Below are 23,952 nucleotides of genomic sequence, written 5' to 3' on the forward strand. Positions count from 1 at the left end.
AAATCAGGTTATTAAAAACACCTACTTTATACAGTCATTTTGAGTATTAAGTAAGAGAGTGTGAACAGAGCCTCTGGAACATAGTGAACATGACATTAGTGTTCGGCCCTATTTTATGACCACAGTCTTGAACATGATATTGCCATCAAAAGTGGCCACTGGCTTAAAAGCCTTAAGTCTGTTTCATCTGAAAGCCACTGTCCTTTGCTTCACTTTGTATCTTCTGGGAACCAGTTCTGGTTTCCACATAGGGGAGGCATTCTCTGAAAATAGGAGAAAGGGCCAACTGCAAAGCACAAGTATCTTCCAGAGCCCCACTGCATGGTGCTTGTTAATTTCCATTGGTCGAATCAAGTCAAGGGGCCCAGTCCACCTTCAGAGAGAAAAGCAGTAGACCCCATTTCTCCACTGGGGGATGGAGGTAGCCAAGTAATCTGGCTTTTTTTTTTTTTTTTCAGTCTATCACAAATACTAAGCAATAAATAGATTCTCATGATCTTGAGAGGAAAAAGTCTTCCTTACATTAATGCTAAAGTTATGTTTAAGTAAACATGAAGCCCATAAAGGTGGCGTAGATGGCAGTCTTTTTCCCATTTGCAGCTGAAAATAACCAACATTCAGAGAGTTTAAATGCCACACTTGATGTTAATACAGTGAATCAGACTAGATGTTGAAGTCTTCTCATTGAATTAATAGATCTTCCTAAAGTACTGGACTTGACTCATTGAAGTTATTCTCCTTTTAAATTGGAAACTATTTGGTATTTTAACTTTATTTTTCCTCATGATCTAATGATGATTAATTTTTCTGTGAGCTTGATCCCTGTGCCTGATACTTAAGACCTATGAATAGTTCATTTACAAAATAGAGGATGTTCTTTCTCCTAAAACTGGTCTGCTTGTAGCCTCAGTTGACATTTTTTTCTTTTTTAAGACTGCTAATAACCTCCTTCAATGAGATGTGGTTTGAATCTGGACTATTTGTTAAATGGTGACTTGACTTCTTGTCAAAACTGACAATAATCATGTACTTCTTTGAATCATTTACTGCTATTGGTGATCTAGACTAGAAATCTGAAGAAATAGTAGCCCCAGAGGCCTGAGAATTCACATGCTCACTCACAAAGACACAGAAAGTCAAGATCAACATTGAATATTGAAAGTGTATATCCATGACCTAATGTTCCATAGTTGTGTGTAGGAACAATTTAAATTAAGGTTCAAGTGACTTACATTCTTTCCCTCCTATCTTTGTTGTATTGATTTCTTTTGGTGAGAAGACTGAGGGTATTCTTTTGTGTTACGCTTTATACTTCCATGCACCTCATTTAATTATTGCAAAACAGAGATTTGTGATGTCTCTATTTCATTATAGATGAGAAATTTTAGGCTCCAAAAAAGCTAGGTTCCTTTCCTGAGGCGTCACAGCCAGGATGGGTGTCAGCTTAGACTCAGGGTACACTCCGTGTGCCCACACTCAGCGTTTGGACCCTAAGCCTACTATATATGCCTTCCTTCTTGACGTGTGACTGCCTCAGTTTACCTTCACAAAGTGATTCAGAATTACCAACTTCATTCTAACTTCTAAGCCTACTTATTTTGGATTTAACCACATGTTGAATTATACTGTTGTTTGACTGTTTCTTAGCGCTATGTCGAGCTTTGAAGGCACATCATGCTTGTAGAACCCAGGAGGCAGGCAGAAAATACTTGTAGAAGCAGCCTAACTCACTGCTAAGAATGGCTGGAGTTCAGACTGCCAGCTGCAGTTGAAAAGTGATCTGTGTCTTTCATTACCTCACAGAGCCATTTTTATCAAAGCAGCTGTTGATGCCATGCTGCCCACAGAAACCCTCAGGTTGGTTTTCTCCCCTTCTTCTTAGGCTTCCTCAAAGTACATCTGCTCATATCCTATATTCATCCACAATCATTTGGCTACATACAGTGAATTTTAAAAAGCTAATGTGCATGGTAGTGAGGCATTTGAGGAGTGCTGCAGAGGCCCTTTAATAAGTTGAAGGTCTTTGAAGGTCATTTTCTCCATATGCCTGCAGTGAAGATGGAGGTGGTTTTGATCATTGTAAGGAAGAATTCTCTTTGGTCAGAAGTGGGCTATCCATTCCCTGCCTCAGCCTCCAGCCCAGCCCTTTCCTTACCCTTTGAATCCCTCCACACTATTAGGGCACATGAATTCCTTCAGCTGAAGATCCCAAGCATACATTGTTTTCAGGCTACGTTAGTTTTCCATTTAGTTAAGCCATAGGGTATACAGCATGCCTTAGTTTCCCTGGGCCTACAGATCTCCTTTATTTTTGCAGCAAAACTTGCTGTATGGCTGGAAAATGTCAGCATCTCACCACTTTCTTCTTTCTGTTTTCATCAGATCCTTCTAACATCACTAGTGTTGTATAGGTTATGTGCCCTTGTAAGTCATCATTTTAGTACTCAAATTCATTTACAGGCACTCTGCTTGGTGCTGTGGATTTATATTAATGAGGGAGTTTTCCATCATTGCCACTAAACACCTAACATCCACAATTTAAAGGTGGCAAGTCTTATTTCGGTTCATGGTTTCAGAGGGCTCAGTCCTTGGTCAGCTGACTCCATCACTTTAGGCCTGTGACCAGGCCCAGATGTCATGGCAGAAGGATAAACTGGAGGAGGCTGCTCAACTCCAGGGCCCAGAAATTTAAGAAAGAGTGGAAGAGCCGGAGAAGTGCTACAACCCTAGGGACTGCTCTTTAAGCAAGCTTTGTTTTTCAGTCACCTCCCCTAAACACCATCAAATTATGATCTCATCAATGGGTTAATCCTCTAGTTTAGTTAGAGCTCTAATGATCCAAAACACTATCATCCAGCAAATGTTCAACACAGTGAACTTTTTAGGGGACATATCATATCCAAATAGTTACAGGCTATGATAGAAAACAAGCACTTGCAGGATTGCTGTGTTTAGGATTGTCACAGACTGACAGGGGATGGCAGTTTTAAAAGGTGCTGTAGAAATAACGTGATAATCCAGGTGACTTGAGTCATGACAAGACCAGGTAAATCAAGGAGGTTTGCCAAGAAGGACCTGTGAAACACAGGAAAACTTACAATCTATGAAGAAGAAAGTCAAGTGTTTTGTTTTTTTTTTTAATTCTTTCGGACCAGGACCTCAGGACCTCACACTTTCCAAGCAGGTGCTGTGCCACTGAACTACACACCCAGCCAAGACAGTCCAGTAAAAATTATGGCAATTATGGCATAGTATGATGCATATCTCCACACCGTATGAAGAACAGTAGGGGCTATGATGAGATTTAATATGTGGACTTACCATTGCCCGATAGAAGCAGGGAATACATTTTGGGGAATATAAATGAGACCAAACCAGAAGTGTTCTGTAAAAATTATATGAAGAAAAAAGAGGGAAATAAGCTGTTATGTATGGGAGAGTACAGAAGGACCCATGTGTGCAGATAGACTAGAAGAAGCCATGCAGCTGTAGGGATTGAAGGTGCACACAGGGGACACACCTGGGTGGTCTTTCAGGTCTTGGCAATGTAACATTTTACAGTCAGGGATCGCTCTCACTTACTTATCTATGTAAAACACTTAATCTTGGGGCAGAAACTTTCCCAAACAACCTCAACAGTCAAACACCATTTTGCAATCCAACCGATGTGTACACATCAATAAACTAAAATTATAGAAGAGCATACATTATCTACTACTAATGAGCAAGTTTGCAGACTCCACATTGAAACTCAGAATGAATGAAACCTCAACATCAGGAAACTAACTCTGTAGGAGAGTTGTCTCTTTTTATATCCTCGACCACTGCATTTCCCCTTTCCTTTTCATGTTTAGTTTCCTGAAGGTGATGAGGGTACTCCTGCTTTGTGAACTTCCTCAGAGCTGGAGAACTTACCTTGCTCCCTCTACCATCTGACTTTCATCAGCTTCAATCAGGCACTTCAATGAAAGTAGGCTTCAAAGAAAATGAACCTAACAAAATTTAAATCTGAGAGCCCATATTTTTTTCCTTTCACTCTCCTCGGTCATTTCTATAGCAGATAGGATCAGGGATAGACACTCAATGGACATAGTTCCAAGAGGCCTAGTGTAAATTTTATCTAATATCCTGATTGACTGCTTTGATCTCCTATCCAGACATGAGATTACTTTTCCCCCCAGCAGACTGGATGCTATGTCTGTTACCTGTACAAAAAGAAGATTCCCCATTTTCACTACTAACATGTTTTTTATTTTCACTTTAGTCAAATAATTATGCTCTTACCATGAAAGAAAAAAAGCTTCATTACTTAGTTGATATTGATAGTATTGAAGAACGAAATTCTGCTAATAACAATAGATTTTCATGTTCCAATGATTATTTCTCCAATATAGGATGAAGAGGAAGAAATCAAACAAGAAATTAACATGTTGAAGAAATATTCTCATCACCGGAATATAGCTACATACTATGGTGCTTTTATCAAGAAGAACCCTCCAGGCATGGATGACCAGCTTTGGGTAGGTAGCACTATTTAAATTCCCTTTTGTTACATGAAAAACACCCACCACTGAACACTCTCTTTCTCTGTCCTCATGACCATACTTGAAATAACTTCAAATTTGAAACCCAATGAATCCATTATTTCTATAACATTGTTTTCAAGATTTTTTCCCATTGTGTTGAAAAATCACTCTTTTGAGAATACTTACACTTTTTTCTATCATTTAAAATGAACTATTCCCCCAACCAGTAGTTAATTCTTGTTGTCTTTCTATTCATGGACAGTCCTTTATTATATTTAGTTAAGGATTATACTAGTTAAGGATTATGCTTATTCTAATTCATTGAGGTAGTTATTGTTATTGTTATTCCCATTTCTTGGATGGTATAGCTAAAGCTTATACGGAAGGTAAATAAATTCCTCTAAGGTCTATGTAGCTACAAATTGTGTGTGAGGGGTTAGCATGGTGCACACTTGTAATCTCAGTACTTGGGAGACTGAGGCTGGAGGATTGCTATGAATTCCAGGCCATTCTGGGCTACATAGTGAGTTCAAGGCCAGCCTTCACTACAAAGCAAGATCCTATGTCAAACAAACAAAAAAATAAATGATGGAGCTAGGATCTACAAATCTTTGTGTGGTTCTTTCTCTTTATCTACCAATAATGTGTGGATTATTCTCAAATATAAACTCCAATTCTACGAGTAAAATGCCTAACATTGTCTGCATCCTATATCTACTACCTATGTACCCTGTATGTATCTTTCACACTCTGTAAGACAGCTCTGATTGATCATCCCCCTTAATAAGATAGCAAAACCCCACCTCTTCTTCCTATGCTTCCCAGGCCAGGTTGTCTTCTCATTTTTCTGGTATCTGCATATCTGCCACTAGAAGTTTTGTTATCTTATTCATTCAGCAGCCTTTTAAATCCATCTTGGTTTGACCCCCTGGACCATTTTAGAATCACTTTCCTGATTTAGGCCTCTTTTGTGAAGGCCTTCTCTGTGCAGTAGTCTGCTGCTTTATCTAATTCTCTCAGAACCTTAAACTTTCATTCATTTCACATAATGTTGGGTTAGTGACTCTAAAATAACCTGTTAACCACATCCTATCTTGCTTATCTTCCAGAGAGCTTGGTATGTATTTAACATGAAATACAAGAGCCGGCCAAATAGCTCAGTGGATTAAAGTTGCATGCAAGCAGGCACAGGGGCTGGGAGTTTGATCCCCGAGCCTGCCGTGCCAGCCCCGCCCCCGGAGAGCTCTGAGACAGCGATTGAGACTGAGCATGGTGGTGTGTGCCTGTAATTTCAGCACTTGCAAGGCTGTAAACAGGTGGATCACTACAAGTCCAATCTAGTAGTGAGACCCTGAACACCCTGTAGACCCTTCCCTAAAATAATACAGAAAAAAACAAAACACAAAAGTCATTGAATTATCAGGTGCCTATTAATTGCCAAAGACAGTGCTAAATTAAGTAGTTCTAGGGAGGACTCTGTTTCATGAGTAATCTTCAAATAGCTCAGTCTTGGATAGAAATGACTCTTGTAATATAGATAATATTTACAATCTGATTAAGAAGATGAAACATTGTGAATGCAACTGGTGACCAAAAAGGGTATAATGATGTTTGTTCAAAAATTGATAAGATTTTCGTGTCCTTTGATACTGATTACTCAGTCTTTGGAAATGAAAACAACCCTTAAGGATTTTTTTCCTGAAAATTCCATTTACAAATTAAAAATAAAAGTGCACTTTTGAGTAAGTAAATCCATTTAGTCTGATGGCATTTGTTTTATATATTTTGCATGATTCCTAAAATATTTACATTAGATTTTAATTGCGGCCTCTGAATGTATAGTGGATGGAGATGTGAAGATTAAAAATATAAAAATGGTTGGAGAAAATAAAAAACTAATCCTAGAGAGTCTGACAATAAATGAATGAATTAGAACACAGAATTTTGATGGACTTGACTATATGAATGTTTAAAAAATTTATGATCAAGACTTATATGAAAATGTAAATAACTAATTTTGATAAAATATTGCATATATGATGAGCAAAGAATTAATTTAGTAGCCTTCACAAATGAAGAATTTATATGAATCAATGGGAAAAATAGGAAACTACCAACAGAAAGATTAAACTAAGGAAAAGGTAACAACTACAAAGCTAAAGAAATATTAGTTACCAAAAAAGATATCTTAAAAATATTATTCTTATTAATATAAATGCATAAAAGCAATAGGAGTTCTATATCATTTCTTACCTGGTAGACTGGCAAAGGATGGATAGAAGGAAACGGGGATAGATCGCTTACAGATGGGAAGGAGTCCAAGAGAACGTGGAGAAGAGAAGACAGTAGGGGAAGGGGAGCTAAGTAGAAATGTGCCATCTACAAACACCTAATAACCTCAGTGAGCATAAAAATTCCACATCACAAAATGAGATTTATAATATCAACAAGAATAAAAATGGGGAAAGGGGACTTAGAGGAGGTGAGAGGGAAGGAGGAGGGGAGAAGAGAGAGGCTTTAGAAAAGAATCCAGTTGTATTATTCATGTACTCACTCTCCATGATGACGGTAAAATGCATATGCTGCAAGCTTGGACTACTAGAACAAATTTTAAAAATATTACCCAGAAGGGATACTCATGTCTACTGCTTATAGAAATGAATGTTGGTGCAGATTAATTCAAAAGCATTTTGAAGACATACAGATACACCTGCATAACAAATGTGTGCACATGCACTCACATACACACACATACAGAAATTACATATACACAGATATGTGCAGTATGGATGTCTGTCTTCCAGAGAAAGTGACTTACTTTTGAGCGAGTATTTCCTCAAGTAGAAGTGTATCCAAAATAAATATTTGGGATGTTTCATAAAGATGTACGTAGAAATTAACCAACAGGGGGAAAATAGCTCAGCATAGAATAAGCTCCTGACTGGCAGGCACAAAGTCCTGAGTTCAATCCCCAGTGTAAAAAATAAATAAATAAATAGAAATTAACTAATAGGAAATCACTTAATGTATGCTATGGAGATTACTGATTTAATGTAGATCTATAATTATAAATGAATGAACACGAACATTTATAGTGGGATTTTTGAAGCCCTTTTTATAGTTGTACATACTATCTTATCATTTTGTAAAAAAAAAAAAAGGTACAGATATATTGACATAGGGTATCTGGAAAAGTACACACTAATGGTATTTGAAAATATTTACCTCTCGTTAGTAATTCCAATAATTTAATTTTGTGTTATTAAGTGCTTTTATTATCAATTTTAAGAGTCAGTATTTTTAACATTAATCCAACACCAACTGAAAAAAAGGCCAGGAAAAAAATCCAAGGTCCAGGCTCCAGGGAAGCCATACTGATCCCCCAACACACACATACCTCACATTCTGGCTGAGATGCCCAGCAGGGATCCCCGTTGTGCACACATAGGCTGAAGGCTGGCCCAGTGGCGGTTCGCCCAGCGTAGGGATTAGAAAATACTCTTTACAAAGAGAGATGGCTGGTGTAGTAGGAGGTAGCCTGATGTTCATCCCTATCTTCCCTCTCCCAGAAGCAGCAGCCCCAGGGAGGATTCAGCCAGGGTGATCAAGAGACTCCAGGGTAAGCCCCTTGGTTAGGACAGGATGGCAGGACCAATGGAGCCCACAGGTTAGCAGATACAGAACACCAGCTTGGACACCAGCTTGGAGCAGGGCAGGTGAGGGCTGGGATCATGCTGGCCTTCCACACTCGATCAGGATGGTGCAGGCATGAGGTTCATCTTCTGCCAGGTTCCTCAGATTCTTCTCTGATTCCTCAGAGCCCAGAAAATCCTTTGTGTCCTCCACTCTGATGTTCCCTGTTGTGTCCAGTGTAGTGCTGGTGCTGGTAGCTGAGTCAGTGGATGAGGGTGAAAGTGTAGCCTTAGGGAGCTCTGGAGTATCAGCTGTCATGCTGTGGCCAGGGTCAGGGCTTCCATCATGATTCTGTGGGAGATCTGTTAGCCTGGCTGAGCTTTGGTGACACTCGGACCCTGGCCCAGGTGACATCACAAGGCCAGCTAATGTCCAGAGAGCAGAGTGGCTCTGTGATGTCTTGGGCACTTGGGAAGGGAGAAGCATTGCAACTCTGATGCGGCCCACCATGTGCCCACCATTGACCCACCATGGGGTTGGGCAGGCCCCAACTTGGGCTCTGTGTTTGCCTGTGCCCTTGTGGTACCAGTAACCATGGCAGGCAGTGAGAAGCAGCCCAAGCAGGCTATGGAGGCTGAGCTGGGCATGAAGGTGCAGTTGATATCCTGGGCACCGGTAGTGGCCATCTATGTACTAGACAGACCTGGACTCCAACTTCCTGGAGCCCTATGAGGCTTTTTGGGCCCTGGCACAGGCGCCTGACATGCAGAGTGGGCTTGCCATACTCACTGCATCAGAGAAGCAGTTTAAGGTACTCACTGCCCGAGGTGGTTGCCATGTTCAAGCTGGCAGCCCATGAGGACCGTCATGTCTTCAGGATAGTCCTGGCCACATTTGTAGTGTGGCCTATAGGACTATGCTGACACCTGCCCAGCCTGCCCCACAAACCTGGGCGCTGTACGTGCCATTACCGAGCCTGGATTGGGGCCCCAGGTGCACTACTCCTGTATCCAAAAGGAGGATATCAGTGGCATTGCCTTGTGCGTTTTCACAATAATTTAATTTTTAAGACATTGTTCAAATGCATGTCTACTTTTTCTCCCAGTCATCGTCTTTACTATCTGAACCACTTTTCCTTTGTAGCTGTTATGGGTCTCGTTTTTATTTTGTTGTTGTTTTCTGGTAGTAGGAATTGAAACCAGGGCCATGACATAGCAGCAGGCCTACTGCTGCGTTACATCTCCACCTTTTTCTAGTATTTCAAAATTTTTGACACAAGGTCTCAGTTACTCAAGCTGGCCTTGAGCTTGCAATTCTGCATCAGTCTGTTGGGCAACTGGGCTTGTAGATGTGCACCCCAAGCGTGGATTCTGCTACTTTTTCTTTTCTTTCGGGATGCCCAAGATTCTCATTCCCTCTGAGGCAAGGGTGGTTCCCCGTGGTGTTTCATTCTTTTCCTCACACAGGGTTAAACAATGCTGAGCAATGCATTGATTTGTGAATGGAAGTGCTATTATTGGTACAAACCTGGTCACTACAGATTCTTGGAAAGTTCAGGTTCAGCGGAGTGTGGAGAGGTGGCATGAACTGGAATGTCTGAATCCAGCCTTAGCAGTGAGCCTGTGTTTTTATGAGCTCAACAGATGACACATTGAGAATGACACCTGTGCCCCCAGTTCACTGCCAGCACCCTAGCCCCCTTTGCACACTCTCCACACCACCACCCCAGGGGAACCACCACTGTCTTGTGGTATTTTCCCCTTCGTGATTGTGAGCCACTGAGCACAGTGGCTCTTGCCTGCTGGGAAGATGCTCTACCACAAAGCTACATCAGCAACCCCTGTCTTACTTGTTTTCTTCCAGTTTCATTGTTATATAATGCACAAAGAAAAATGATACAATGTTGGCGAGAATGTGGAGAAAAGGAAACCCTTGCACACTGTTGGTGGGAATATACATTAATACAGTCACTGTGAGAAACACTATAATGATCCTTCAAAAAAAAGAAGGAGGAAGAGAAGATGGGGGGAGGAAAAGAGGGAGGAGGAGGAAGAGAAAGAGAAGGAGAAGGAGGAGAAACTGTAATCTCAGAACTCTGGAAGGCTGAAGCAGGAGGATCTCAAATTGAAGCCCATCATGAGCAATTTAGCAACTTAGTGAGACCTTGTCTCAAAATTAAAAGGGTCTGGAGCCAGGGAGATGGCTCAGTAGAATAAATGCTTCCCTGGCAAACGCAAAGGCCTGAGTTCAATCCCCAGTTCTGCAAAAATAAAATAAAAGGTTGAGGACAAAGCTCAGTGTGAAGGCCCTGGGTTTAATCACCACTACTGCAAGAGTAAACAAATAAATATTCATTTATTTAAAAATTAGAAGTAGAACTCTCACATAATTCAGCAGTTTCCTTTGTCATGCATGTCCAAAAGAAATGAAGTCCGTGTGCTCAGGAGACTCCTGCTCTCTCATTTGTTGCCGCATTATTCACAATAGACAAGGCATGATAGCTATTTTTATGCTGTCTGGAAAGGAGTTTTCCCTTAGTCAAGGCTCTCCCTAAAGTTAAAAGTGAATGTTAAGGTAGCCTTTAAGGACCTCCCCATTTACCACCTGGAGCAGTGCAGCTGCTTCTTGATGAACCACACCTGAAGGTTAATTCCATTCCTGCTGGAGGTGGGCGAAAGGGGACCCTAGCTTTTCCTGGACTGGGGTATGTTTATTAAGAGGAGAGGGGTAGTCAAACAAGGCTTGAGTTACTTTCAATGTGTCATAATCCTGAGATTTTTTTAAGATAGAAGAAAAATTGTCATTTTCTGAATTGTATAAATCAATAGACTTTTTCAGGACCTCGACACTCAGTAAGAGGTGATACGTGACCAGAATGCAGACGTCCTAAAGTATGACAAGGTAACTTGGTCTGAACTTCTGTGAAACACACTGGAAGGTTTTGTTTGTTGATTAGGATTTCTTTGGTTGTTGTTGGTTTGTTTTTTTAATCGAGCAAAATTTTCCGATTGGCACTGTAGAAAGCAACAAACATACTTACATCTGCATGGGGTTAAAAGTTGGAAGGCTTTGTGTTCAGGAAATGTGTCACCACCTGCTGGTTCTTGCCCTGACCAATTGTGCTTCCAGTGGAGGTGGCTGTGGTGTTTGGAAAGCCAGAGCCTGGTTTCCAGTGTTCATTTATTTAATCACCATTCATCCAGCTATCCAGCAAATACATACTCCAGTCACTCACACATGCAAGGTACTCTTCTAAGCATTCAGACTCTGTCATTGAACAAAACTGGTTAAAGCCCTTACTTTAATGCAGCAAATATGCTTGCTGCACACCACAGACAGTAAGTACTATAAGAAAATGATACAGACTACCAGAAGCTGGTGAGCTCTGGAATAGTGGAGAAAGATTAATAGGGAGTGAAGGGAGCTACATACTGAATGTTTATGTCCAAATCCATATGTTGGAGTTCTAACCCCCATTGAGATGGTAATAGGAGGTAAGGCTTTGTTCATAGTGCTGTGGACAGAACTGAGGGTCTCATCCATAAGAGGCAAGTCTTCTTCACAGAGCTATGCTGCCAGCCTGAGAGAGGGTAAGGCTTTGTAAATGGGATTGGATCGTGGAGGTGGAGCACTTGTAAGTGTGATTAGCGCCCACATGATCTGGGCAGATTTTTCACATTCTTTTGAAGAACTTAGCAATTTTTAGCCAGTAAAAATTGCCTCCAGAACTGGAAGAAATAAAAGTTTTTGCTATTTGTAAGCCAGGTATTCTGTTATAGCTTTCTGAGCTGGATATGCCAAAGTGGTAGAGGATAGCTTGAGCAAGGGCATGCCAGGCCTTCTGTTTTCTGGGAATAGCAGTGAAACCACTATGGATGAAACACAGTGAGAAGGGAGAGGTGTGGAAGAGAGACTTGGGTCCAGATCATGCAGGACTTACAGAGGGACCATCGGCATGACCTCAGTTTTATGCATGAATTGGAAAAGGCATTGGAAGGCTTGGGGAGAAGAGTAGTAGGACTTGACCCACATAATGAATAGGCCACTTTGGTTGCTTGGTTGAGAGATTGGACAGAACAAAGGTAGAAAAGTAGGGAGACCAGTTAGGAGACTGTGTTAGTATGGTAACAAGTCCTGCGCTTGGTCAAAGGGGGTTTGCAGGTAGTGAGAGCTTCCAAACGGGACCACATAGGGGGAATCCTGCCTTCACACCTATTTTTCTCACCTGAAATCAAATACAGATGGCAAAGCATGACAGTTATTGGCCCCATTGGTGGTTTAGAAGCTAGAAGGCGTGGCATCTGTCATTCTCCTGTCCATGGGAGTGTCATTCTGATCACCCATCAGCAACTTTGCAACCGCTTCTGTCCCTGAAGAGGAGGTAGCAGCTAGGAAAGGGCATGAGCAGCATTTTTTCCCCAGTTGTACTTCCGTGTGATAAACTAAGGCAGCCTTTGAAAAAGTAACAGCAGTATAGAAACCTGTTGGGAAATTAATACCAGATGACAGTATTGATTGAAATTTGTTTTCAGAATATAATAGTGTATACTTATTCCAAGTCCTCTGACTCACTGTGTTTGGGCATTCTGTGTTAAAGAGAGCAGTGGTAGCTCTCATCTATCACCTGTTTATCAATGGGCCAAGTCCTGTGTTTACCAACATCATCATATTAATTTATTGTATTTCCATAGCTACTCTGCAAATTAAATATCAATATCTCCATTTTACCAGTGAGAAATTAGCCTCAATAAAGTTCAGAATTGTGCCCAAACCCAGGGCTTGCCAAGGATGAAGGCAATGCATTAGCTAACCGCAAACTGTCTGATGTCAGAATCAAGCCCTTAAGCCCTATGCTTTCCTCCTTTTGTCATGAAAAATGGTCCTGATATCCAAGGTCAGTGTTCCAATTAAGATTAAAGCCTTGTGTGTAAATTAAGTTACTTTCACTTCACCTTAAATCTTTGTTTTTCTCAGTTTTCCCAGTATTCAAAGGGATAGTAAGACCTGCTAGCTATATAATATATTGCTGTGAAACCTAAGAAATATAGTGCATTAAGCCTTTAGAGAATATTTTATCAAACAGTTGAAAAGGTTACAGATAGTTGACTCTTTGGAATAATGGCATTTTGTTAGGACTACATTGGTATAAAAACATAGAGACATGTCCTGCACAGTAAAAATCAACACTTTCCAGAATTTATTCCCTGTGTACAGACTAACTACATGAAATGTCTGCCAGATATTTCTTTGCCTGTGGCTGGAGGTCAGGGGCTTTTAATATCTTACTAGCCAATATGTGCGCTGTTTCAGGTGTCTGATTGAATTATAATCTGTGCGAATTCTATCAATCTTATTGCAGAGATAGACTCTTGTTTAGTACCAGCTCTTTGTGGAAACACAACTACTTCTGATAATAGCCAAGTAATTCTCCTTTATCAGTTGCTCAGGGCCTGATCCGGAAATCAAAAAAGGGAGCTCTTTCAATAAAGATTCCAATCTCTGGGAAACAAGTCGAGCTCTGACACACAACATTACCATCTCATTCTGCCCATTGCAGGGCTAAGAAGGCTCTCTGAGTTTGCTGTATGCCACTCAGACACTGGGAGTGAGTGAGAAGTACAATCCACTAAATGAACTAATTTCTCTATAATGAGAGCATGAAATCACACATATGTTGCTGTCTCTTTTCATACCACCATAACAATCACAGAGCTAGAATATCTTGCAAAAGGAAATAAATTTGTAATTAGCTTCTGAAATGTAGGTGGTCAAGTAAGAGAGCAGATTATTGAGGTATAATGGCTTTCTAAGCCATGTACTAGATTGCAGCGCTCTAGAGTAGGAAAGCTAGAAATTAAGAAATGATGTCATATGCATTTCAGAAGCATTCTTGCAGTTGGCTGCAGCCTGCCCTGGGAATCCAGAGACCTGGATTCTATACTTGGCAGAGGCAGTGTGTCTGGCATTTGGTTTCCACATTATAAAATTGAAAATACTGCACTAGATCTGGGTTTGAAAACCGAAAGCCCAGAGGCTATATATGTTTAGTTTGATTCACATAAAGTAGTGTTTGTTTGTTTTTTTTTAATCATGCCAACATTAGAAAAATTGAGTGGTTTCACTTAAAAGTTTGAATTAACTTGAAAAGTTTTGAAAAAAAAAATCTAATATTCTAGAGGTATTGGGCCTGAAATACCAAATAGGAGCAATATGTTAGCATAGTCTGTCAGCTGGTTAGAGGACACAAGCCAGTTCACACCAGAGATCCTGTCACTCCTGGGTTGTCCCATAGGTACTTTGCTTCATGCCTTTGCACTACATGTCCAGCTCCTGTGTGGGGTCTCCCAGAGTAGTATAGTGAGATGAAGTAAGACATGAAGTCACATGGTGACCTGCCAGGAGACACCCTCTATGGAATCTGCACTGATGTTAGCCAGCACCTCTAAACTTAAATTTGCTATGGATTAGCTTTATGCTGCTATTGTATCTTGGTTACACCAGGCTCACTTCCCTTTTGGTTGTTTCAAGATCTGAATATATATTCTTGCATATAACACCATTAAAAATTCAGCCAAATATAGCTGAGCTTTGAAGAAAATGAAAATTTCTCTTAGTTCTGTGTATCAAAAAATGAAGCTTTACTTTTATTTACTGTTTTAATCAGTAATTGGGACTTTCATGAATAAAGAACTCCATAGAGAGAAGCTAGGTTATTTGTCTGGGGAAGTGTTTGAATCTATTACTCATCAGTGGAAAGGTAGAAATTTTAATGGTAGAAATTCGTAAATACAGGAATGCCTAACATGATGAAAGGGGTGACTGTAATTAGTCTACCAGTGTCAGGGCCACCTGATGGATGGCCTGAGCTATAGAGACAGAATGAGGGCCAGCCAAATAGCTCACCAGATTAAAGCACCTGCAAGCAGGCACAGGGGCCCATGGGGGCCCCTTTGATCCCCAGGCCTGCTGTGCTGGCCTGGCCTCTGGGATCCCTGGGGCAAACTGAGAAGGCAATTGAGACTGGGCATGGTGGCACGTGCCTGTAATCCCAGCTCTTCTGGAGGCTGTAAACAGGCAGATCACTTATGAGTCCCATCTAGTAATAAAACCCTGAACACCCTGTAGAGCCTTCCCTAAAATATAAAAAAGAAAAGAAAAGAAAAAATACAGACAGAATGAATGGCACCTAGATGCCAATATAGGTCTAAGGTTTCACCTAATTTAATATCTTGCATCTGAATCTGAAGTTCAACCTTAGTGGAACCATTTTTATGAACTCAGGGGTGATACTTTGACAAAAATGTCATGCCGAGTTCTTTCATTCCAAATTTCTTTTGAAATATTTTAAAACTTCTTTTCGCCTAGCAAATGATAATTTTATGTCCAAGGTTATTTGTTAATGGTCTGTGCAACCCTACTGGTTCCATTTTTAGATTAATTTTGAGCCACTGTTCCTGTTTATAATGTGGTTCTTAAGATCCTCAACTCTCAAGATGTTTAGTCCCCAGTTCTCTAAGACTAGTATTGTTTTTTTTTTCTTTTTCTCTTTTTAACCTACCTAAAAACTTGCTCACCTACATTCTCTTTCCAAATTCTTCTATTTGGGACTAAAATTTCAAGATGCAGATTTGTACTCTTCTTACTTCCTAAAGGTTAATTTCTAGGATAAGATTTTTGGACAAAATGTACTTGTAATAATTTATTCCTACCAAGAAAAACCCTACAGAAAGTATCATGATTGTGGAGAAATCTGAGCTCAGACACAGCTCCCTTCTCCAACTTTCTGGGAATGCTGTCCTGCTGGCTCTGAAGTGTTTGTCCCCTTAGATAGAGGCGTCTGTTGAGCGCTCTGGTGGGCCAGTCCTTTGGGCAGGCTCTGGTTGCTTACAGTACCAGCTGGCTCAGTATTTTCCAAGTGCCTTTGTAATTCTTGAAATATAAAATTGCTGCTTATCTTCATGCCATACTGACAAAGTTTGAGACACTTTACTTGAAACTCATCTTTTTATCTTTGGAAAATTTATAATTTGTAGCTCGTGAATTCACTTTTCAAATCCAAGAATAAAATCTAGAAGCCAAAGACTTTTCCCCAAATACATGCCAATTTAAAAATGAAAACCAAAAAAAAAAAAGGAATTTGGATGTGTTACGTACATGTACCAACTTCATACAAGGAATGGAAACCTTATGTTGTACAAACATGTTCAAAGGAAAAAAAGGAAGGAGATCAAGAGATGAGAGGAGAAGAAGGCAAGGGCAAAGGGATTTAAAACAGGAATTAAGATGTCTTATCTTTGTGTATGTAGTACACACAGTCACAAACTAAAATTTTAAAAATGAATACAGAAGGCTTTTGAGGTTGCTTTTCACATTTGGAATTCTGAACAGTTTTGCTTTAATAGATTTTGAAATAATAAATATATTCATATGTATATGGACCAGTTCTGTGTTTTGCATTTGTGCACACACATTTGATATTGTAAGACTTAAACTGTCTTTGTTAAAGAAGCTTTTCCTCCCAAAGTTACTGATTTTGGCTTTGGTGGTCACCTTCATAAATCATGTAGATGAGCTCTGTGGCTATTCCCAACTACACGGGATAAAAATATCTTGCACCTCACTGCATCTTCAAGGTCAATAGGCTAGTACCTTGCAGAGTTGTGGACTCTTGGAAGTTTCTTTCCTGTTTTTAAGGTCTCTTTAACTGCTTGTTTCATTTTAGAAAGAGCTTCACCCCCTCGCTTCCCTCTCTCCTGTCCCTCCTTTTGCAGTTAGAAGGAATGGATCTGTTAATAGTGATTTATTGTTGTGGTGACTGACTAGTGACATTTGGGAGGAATGAGTCCCTGTCAGGGTATTCTGGGTTATGCCTGCAGTTTTAAAATATCATCTTAAGGCCCTGTTTCTTGCTGCAGGAACTTACAGCCAATTAACTAGAAATCAAGTGAATACTTCAGGGACCTCAGAAATCATTCTAGCCTCAGAGAATTAACCTTTTAAAAGTTTTCCAGAGATTCTTGGGGTTGAAAAAAAGAGTTGAACATGACCTTATCTCATGGTTCTGCTCTGAAGGTCCCTGGACTGTAACTTGAGAGGAGAGGGCTAAGGACTGACTTGGTGCTTTTGAAACTTCAGTTGGCTTTGAAGGCCCTTTCCCTTAAATAAGGTACTGGGTAAGAGGGGGTGGTGTTGGCAGAAACAGGAGGGCATAACTAGCAGTTCTCAACTTCCATGAGAAAATATCCCACTTGTCAGAAACATGGGCAGTTGACAAAAATATGTAGCAATCAATCATGCACATTTGGTTGTCCCATACATTGCTCTTCTGGGAATTCCTTCTAGGCCCAGACTCCATCCTGCCCAAGTGTTTCTCTCTCTTCTCCTTACCCTGACTTAACCTTCCTGCTTTCCTGTCAAGTGACATAGATGTTTATTTGAGTTTCTGATCCAGGTACACAGGTTGCATTGTGTGAGATTTTCCTATGTAAGACTCATTTCAACTCCCCTTACTGTAGGAGCATCACTGTCCAAATAAAAAGACCCATTGCACTAGAATGTACTACGGTGCCCCCTTGTTCTGTGATACAACCTTGAAAAGGTCCTTGGTACTCTTTCATAAGCAGAGGTTTTAGAAACACATGCTACCAAAATCCTTTACATCATACATCGTTCATCATGCTTCTTGGCCATCCGGTAGAAGTAGACATTGAGGAGGTGTTGATGTTACCCTCCAAGTCAAAAACTCTTCCTCATTAATTTTTTTTAATGAGTGAAAGCAGACAAAGAATGAAAAAGTAATATATTTTGAGATTTCTGGCTGCTGGGATCTCTGCATCCATAGACATACTTCATGTTCATATCATACCTAGACAGGTGAGGCTTTTATTTTGTTTTCTCCTAGCAGTGGTGGTAGGGTGGAGATGTTGCTGAGCCTGGGGTGGTTAGGGAACATGGCCAACATCACAAAGCCATTTATTAAGAGATCAACATGCTCTTAACCCTTTTCTAGTTACTTTATGAATATATACTATGGATAGGACTGCAGGCCATAACTAACCTTCATTTCCAAGGAATTGAGGGAAGTGTAACAAAACGATGATTTTTGTAAATCACCGAGCTGTACATTATGTAGCCCAGTGCCTGGCACTTAGTAAATTCTCAGTAAATGCTAGCAAGAATTATTTCCTCAGTATAAAGTCTTTTCAGAAATTTCTTTCAGGGAGAATATTAATGATCCATTATTTCTTCCTTGTGAGATATGATGTTATTGACTTATTGCCGCTGGGCTTGGCATGTTGAGCCCTGTCTGTTTATTAATGTGATGGGGTTACTTATGGGGAAGGAGGGTCCCTGCTGCGTAGTGGCAATAATTATCGGTGTTGTTGTGAGGCTGCAGGAACCCATTGCTTGCTAGTGCTGCTTTCTTTCTTTCTTTCTTTCTTTTCCTTTCTTAAAAAAAAAAATCTCATTACATAATTTAACAATCATTTTATTCCACAGTGCGATGAAAAGAGTTTAGCAGCCTTCAGCTGAAGCTGAATGGGAAAGCAAATTATAGAAATCACTGACATTAGTGCCTGGCTAGAGTAGAATTGTTTCCTACTGAATATTTGAAAGTGTTTTGTCCGATCTAATTTTGAAAGACTGGAGCCACTGGGTTTCCACTGCTTTCCTGCAAACCGTAATTACGTGGCCGAATAGAGCTCCATGGTGGGACAGCCCTCCAGCTGATAGCAGAGCAATGGACGCATTCATAGGAGGTCTGGTCGCTGTAGTTTTCAAAAAATGGGATTTGGAGAAAAGGCACAAATGTGTTTTGCTCACTTGAGAAATATTCCTTTTGTTCTACACAAGTATATTTCTGTGTTCCCTCCTGCTGATGTTGAGCCATAGTTTGCTACACAATGGGACTTTCTTTAACTTGCATTGTGGAAGAGCCCATAAAACACACAAAAGTAGAAAGAGCAATATATGTAACACTCATGTGACCCAAACCAGCCCAGCAGCCCTCAACAGTCAGTGGCTCGCCTGACTCCCACCCACATACCCATCTATTCCCTTCTACTTTTATTTTGAAATAAATCGTACTTAAAATACTTTACGTTCTAACAAAATACCTGAAATCATGGCTTTGCCTAAATTTTGAACATCTTAAAGTATATAATTCAGTAGCATTTGGTATATCAAAATATTATGCAACCATGACCACTGTTCCAGAACTTTTTATCACCCCTGGAACAAACTTTATACCCATTGAGGAATCGCCCCTGCTTCCCAAGTCACCAGTCTGCTTTCGATTTCTGTGGATTTGTCTATTTTGTATACTTTGTATCCAAATGAAATAAATTCATAATGTGTGATCTGTGAAATAAATTCATAATGTGTGATCTGTTTGCTCTCTTTTCTTTTCACTTAGCATAATACTTCCATGATTCATTCATGTTAGATCATACTTCATTCTTTTCCCTGGCTGAATGCTGTTTCATTGTGTGGATCTACTACGTTTTGTTTGCCTGTCATCTATTTATAGACATTTTGGTTATTTCCACCTTTTGTCTACTCTGAGTAGTGATATATATATCTATATATAGATATAGATATATAGATATATAGGTATATAGATATATATCCATCCATCCTATGCTTAAATTACTGGGAACTCACAAACAAACTACCACCATGACTGCATTTTATATGGCTATAGAGAATTCCAACTTCTCTGCACTTTTAAAAGTATAGTCATCCTTGTCATTGTGAAGTGGCATCTCATTGTGGTCTTGATTTGCATTTTCCTGATGACTGAAGATGTTGAACATCTCATGTGCTTGTCAGCCATTCCTTTGTCATCTCTGGAGAAATGCCTACTCCAGTCCTTTGCCAACTTTTAACATAGACTGCCTGCCTTTTTGTTGCTCAGTTGTGAAAATTCTTTATATGTTCTGGATGCTAGATCTTTATCATACACAATTTATAAATTTTAAAATATTCTGAGTTGTCTTTTCCCTTTATTAATAGGATGCTTCAATGTACAGAAGATCTGGTTTGATGAAAGCCGATGTTTTTCTTCAGTCACTAGCGTTTTTGTTGCTATGGCTAGGAAAATGCTGCTAAAATCCAAAACACAAAGATTGCTTCTGTGCTCTTCTAAGAGTTTTATAGTTTTAACTTTTATATTTAGACTTTTGGTTCATTTTGAGTCGTCTTTTGCTTAAGGTGTGAGGTAATGGATTGCCATCATTTGTTTTATTTTGCATATGAATATGCAGTTGTCTCAGAATTATTTCAACAAGAGATCATCATATAGTTTTATGCATGAGTGTATCAGCATATTCCACTACAAGATCATAATTTTTTCACTTAATCAAGGAACTGCTATATCACTTTTTAAAACACTGTATTTTTCAAAAGTCATCAAATATTTAAGTCTGTATGTAAAGTGGGATTTGTCTCAAAATTTTAAGTTAGCTCTTTATAAAATGAAGCGTATCTACTGCCATTTGTTGGTATATTTTTAAAGTGTTTTAGCTCTATGTAGGTTTCCTTTTATTTCTCCTTTCCAATCTCTTGTGACTTCCTTGTTGAAAAATCTTATTTGTCTAGACTAGTTCCCCAGTCTGTGCTCGTGACACCCCCACTGCACAGTGCCCCTGGGTCCTCTGATCTCTGTAAATTGGTGGGTGGTTGGAGCTATAGGTGTAAGCAGAATCAGGTCTTTGGCAGGATTGCCTCTTAAATGACATTATAATCCTTGACCAAGAATCTAGCATTATTTATATCTTACTATTTTATGTTACCAGCCATTGCAGATCACTTCCTAAGTCTGTTAGTTTATTAATAAGTACAAATAGTGTTATCCTAATTCTATTATGTCTTCTCCATGTATTACATGGAATACCCACTTCAGTGAATACAAGGTTGCCACATTTTATTTGAGATCACAGAGATAATCTCTAATTTAGAAAATGGATTATTTCTGAGACACTTTGATCATCTAATGTGTCTATTTGTATTAGATACTAATGTTGTAATGTCTCCCACCATGAGAACTGTAAAAGGATTGTATTACTTTATAGTCATTTCTATATATACAATACAGTTTAATTGATTTTATCATTTAAACAAGCATCTTTTAGGCTTAATTTTTGACCAGGATAAACTCATGGTTCTTTCTCTGTTTTTACCAATTTTCAAAGTAATAGGTAATTTTCTTATGAACTGGTTTCATTTTCATTCTTGGGGAAGGGACATGACTAATGCATTGAATCAAGCATATTTATTATTTCGACCTTGCCATTATTCTTGTCAGTTTTCAAGCTATCCTATCTTTGACCACAGAAATTCTTTTCAAGTTAACCTCTGAGTTTTGGACATGATTTTGTAGTCTTTGACAACTTTGTGGCTGTAATAAGGTGTGATTGAAAAATATGGTGACTGTCTAAAAGAAATCATTATGATAAAAGATACATGGCCATAAATCTACTCCAAAGGACTTCCCCTCACTTGGAACACATTTATTTTATCATTCGTGCCACTTCCTGAAGCAGTTCTGTATGTCTTCTTTTATGAGTGTCTTCACTTGCATGTTGTGACTGTCTCAATGTCCCAGATTGAGTCAAAACATTTGATTTTCATAGTCATTTTCACTTTGGGCAAGGGTGTGAAATCCTGTGGTGCCAGATGCACTGAATAAGGTAGATGAGGATTCACTGTAATATTTTTCAGAAGGCTGTCTCTCGTCAAGCATGATGGGATAAGTTTGTTCCCAGTCAGGGCAAATATTTTGAGGGGTGATTAATGACAATGTGTCTTTTACTGTAATAAAACTTAAAAATTCAAACATTCACCATATGTTTTGACCACAGCTCATACATATGGAAAATTTCCAACCTTACCTGATTGAAATGTAGTCCATTTATGGCACACGCCCAGATATCTCTACACAAGCTACAAGCCTTTGCCCCTTCCCTGACTCTTTGGAAAAGATGAGAGGATGTCATAAGGAACCTGGTTTTTGTGCAGTTATAAAACTTGTTTCTTGCATTTTTCTTGAGCCTATATTAAGCATGCAGGGAAAAATAAAGCTCCATTCCTACCTAAAGATTTTTTTCCCCAGTGGCTATGTCTTAATGCTGGGTGACAGTGCTGATATCAGAAATGTACATGTGCCTTACCGGCCCTCCCCCCAGAGCACTCTGAGAAGGCAAGCCTGCAATGCCAGCTCTTGGGAGGCTGTAAACAGGCGGATCACCAAGAGTCCAATCTAGTAGTGAGACCCTGAACACCCTGTAGCCCCTTCCCTAAAAATACACACACACACACACACACACACACACACACACACACACAAGAAAAACAAACAAACAAAGAAATGTACATTTGGACAAAGCTAGGACCAACAGTGTGACTTTATTTTGCCTCTGTTTCAGTTCTATTTCTACTATCAAGGCAGAGATTGATGACTAATCACTCTGAGTTCTTTTCGTATAATTATAAAAAAACATGTTAAATACTTAGCAAGGTGATATTTATTGAGGACTATATTTGAAGAAGGAGAAAGGGTGAAGATAGATGTGCTTTTCTAAGCCTGAAAATCACACAGTAGTTTCCCTCCTCTAATCTTCACTGTTAAGTAAGGGCAATGTTTGTTTTCTGCCTATTTTATAAAGTTGTTGAGTACTATAATGAGTTTATATTTATAGAGTGCTTGGAGCTTTTTGGATGAAAGGTGCTAAATTAGAGTTTATTGTTTATTGAATTTATTTGGTGTGTCCAGCCTCCTGGGAACATTTGCTGAAGTTAATTAAAAACAGATAGTCTTACTCTGACAGCTTACAGTGCCACTTACAAATCAATAACATAAACAGTGTGCACATTCATTGTCCTCACTTGGAGCTACCCAGAAAACCACAGTTCTGTCAGGGGAGTGGTCCTACTTTGTAGGAAAGATGAGTTAAACTTCTGGGAGAAACACAGAGATAGTCTCAGCTTTGAGCCACCTACCATTCTCATTTTTAAAACAGTATTTCAGAATATGGATATTTCACCCAATTTTTAACTGCAACTTGGATATTAAAATTAAATTTTAAAAAGCCCCCTCAGATTTCTATCATTTTGGCAAAAAAGGACAAAAAGTTTATTTTATATGTTGTTTAATGATAAGCCTTTCTTTGCAACAGTGTCGTTTCGAAACAACCAGCTAGAATGACTTTTGCTTTCTTAATCTAGCCTAGTAGAAGCTGTGAGGTGTAATTATAATAATGGATTGTTTACTTCCTTGCCAGTTGGTGATGGAGTTTTGTGGCGCTGGCTCTGTCACTGATCTGATCAAGAACACAAAAGGCAACACACTAAAAGAAGAGTGGATTGCATACATCTGCAGAGAGATCTTACGGGTAGGTGAATCACCCTTAAGTACCACAGGATGTCTCAGGAGGTGTTGTGCTTTGTTCTAAACTTTGAGTGCAATTCATAAGCATGGCAGATACCTCTTTACAGGTCCATTCGAACAGTGATGGTAGTGGTGGCCTGCCATGCAGGTCTACCCTGGTGGAAGTAAGAGCTGTTTTGAACTGGACAGGCGTACCTCATTTATGGGGCTTATGCTGGTTGATTTCCCTTAGCAAACCATTCATTTTCAGTGGTGTTCTCAAAAAGAAGTCTGATTAAGGATCAAAAAGATGGTCTCCAATATAGAACATGGATTATTTCAAGACAGATTTTGATTGGTCATTTAGGGCATTAAATACCTTAACTTTATAACTATAGTGATAAGAGTCTTCCCATCATGTGAAGT

The 23,952-nt window shown here is 39.5% G+C and overlaps 1 protein-coding gene across 8 annotated transcripts in view; it reads left to right on the plus strand.

The window, feature by feature from the left end:
* Tnik (TRAF2 and NCK interacting kinase) overlaps positions 1–23,952 on the plus strand; it is a 410,638-nt gene that overhangs the window by 251,124 nt on the left and 135,562 nt on the right. For all 8 annotated transcript variants that reach the window (XM_004633447.2, XM_023717821.1, XM_023717822.1 and 5 more), the window contains exons 5-6: positions 4,395–4,520; positions 23,441–23,551. In XM_004633447.2, coding sequence (XP_004633504.1) covers positions 4,395–4,520; positions 23,441–23,551 — 237 coding nt within the window. The remainder of the gene's footprint in view (positions 1–4,394; positions 4,521–23,440; positions 23,552–23,952) is intronic.

Source organism: Octodon degus, unplaced genomic scaffold (assembly GCF_000260255.1).
Source record: "Octodon degus isolate 3935 unplaced genomic scaffold, OctDeg1.0 scaffold00055, whole genome shotgun sequence".
NCBI classification, from domain to species: Eukaryota; Metazoa; Chordata; class Mammalia; order Rodentia; family Octodontidae; genus Octodon; species Octodon degus.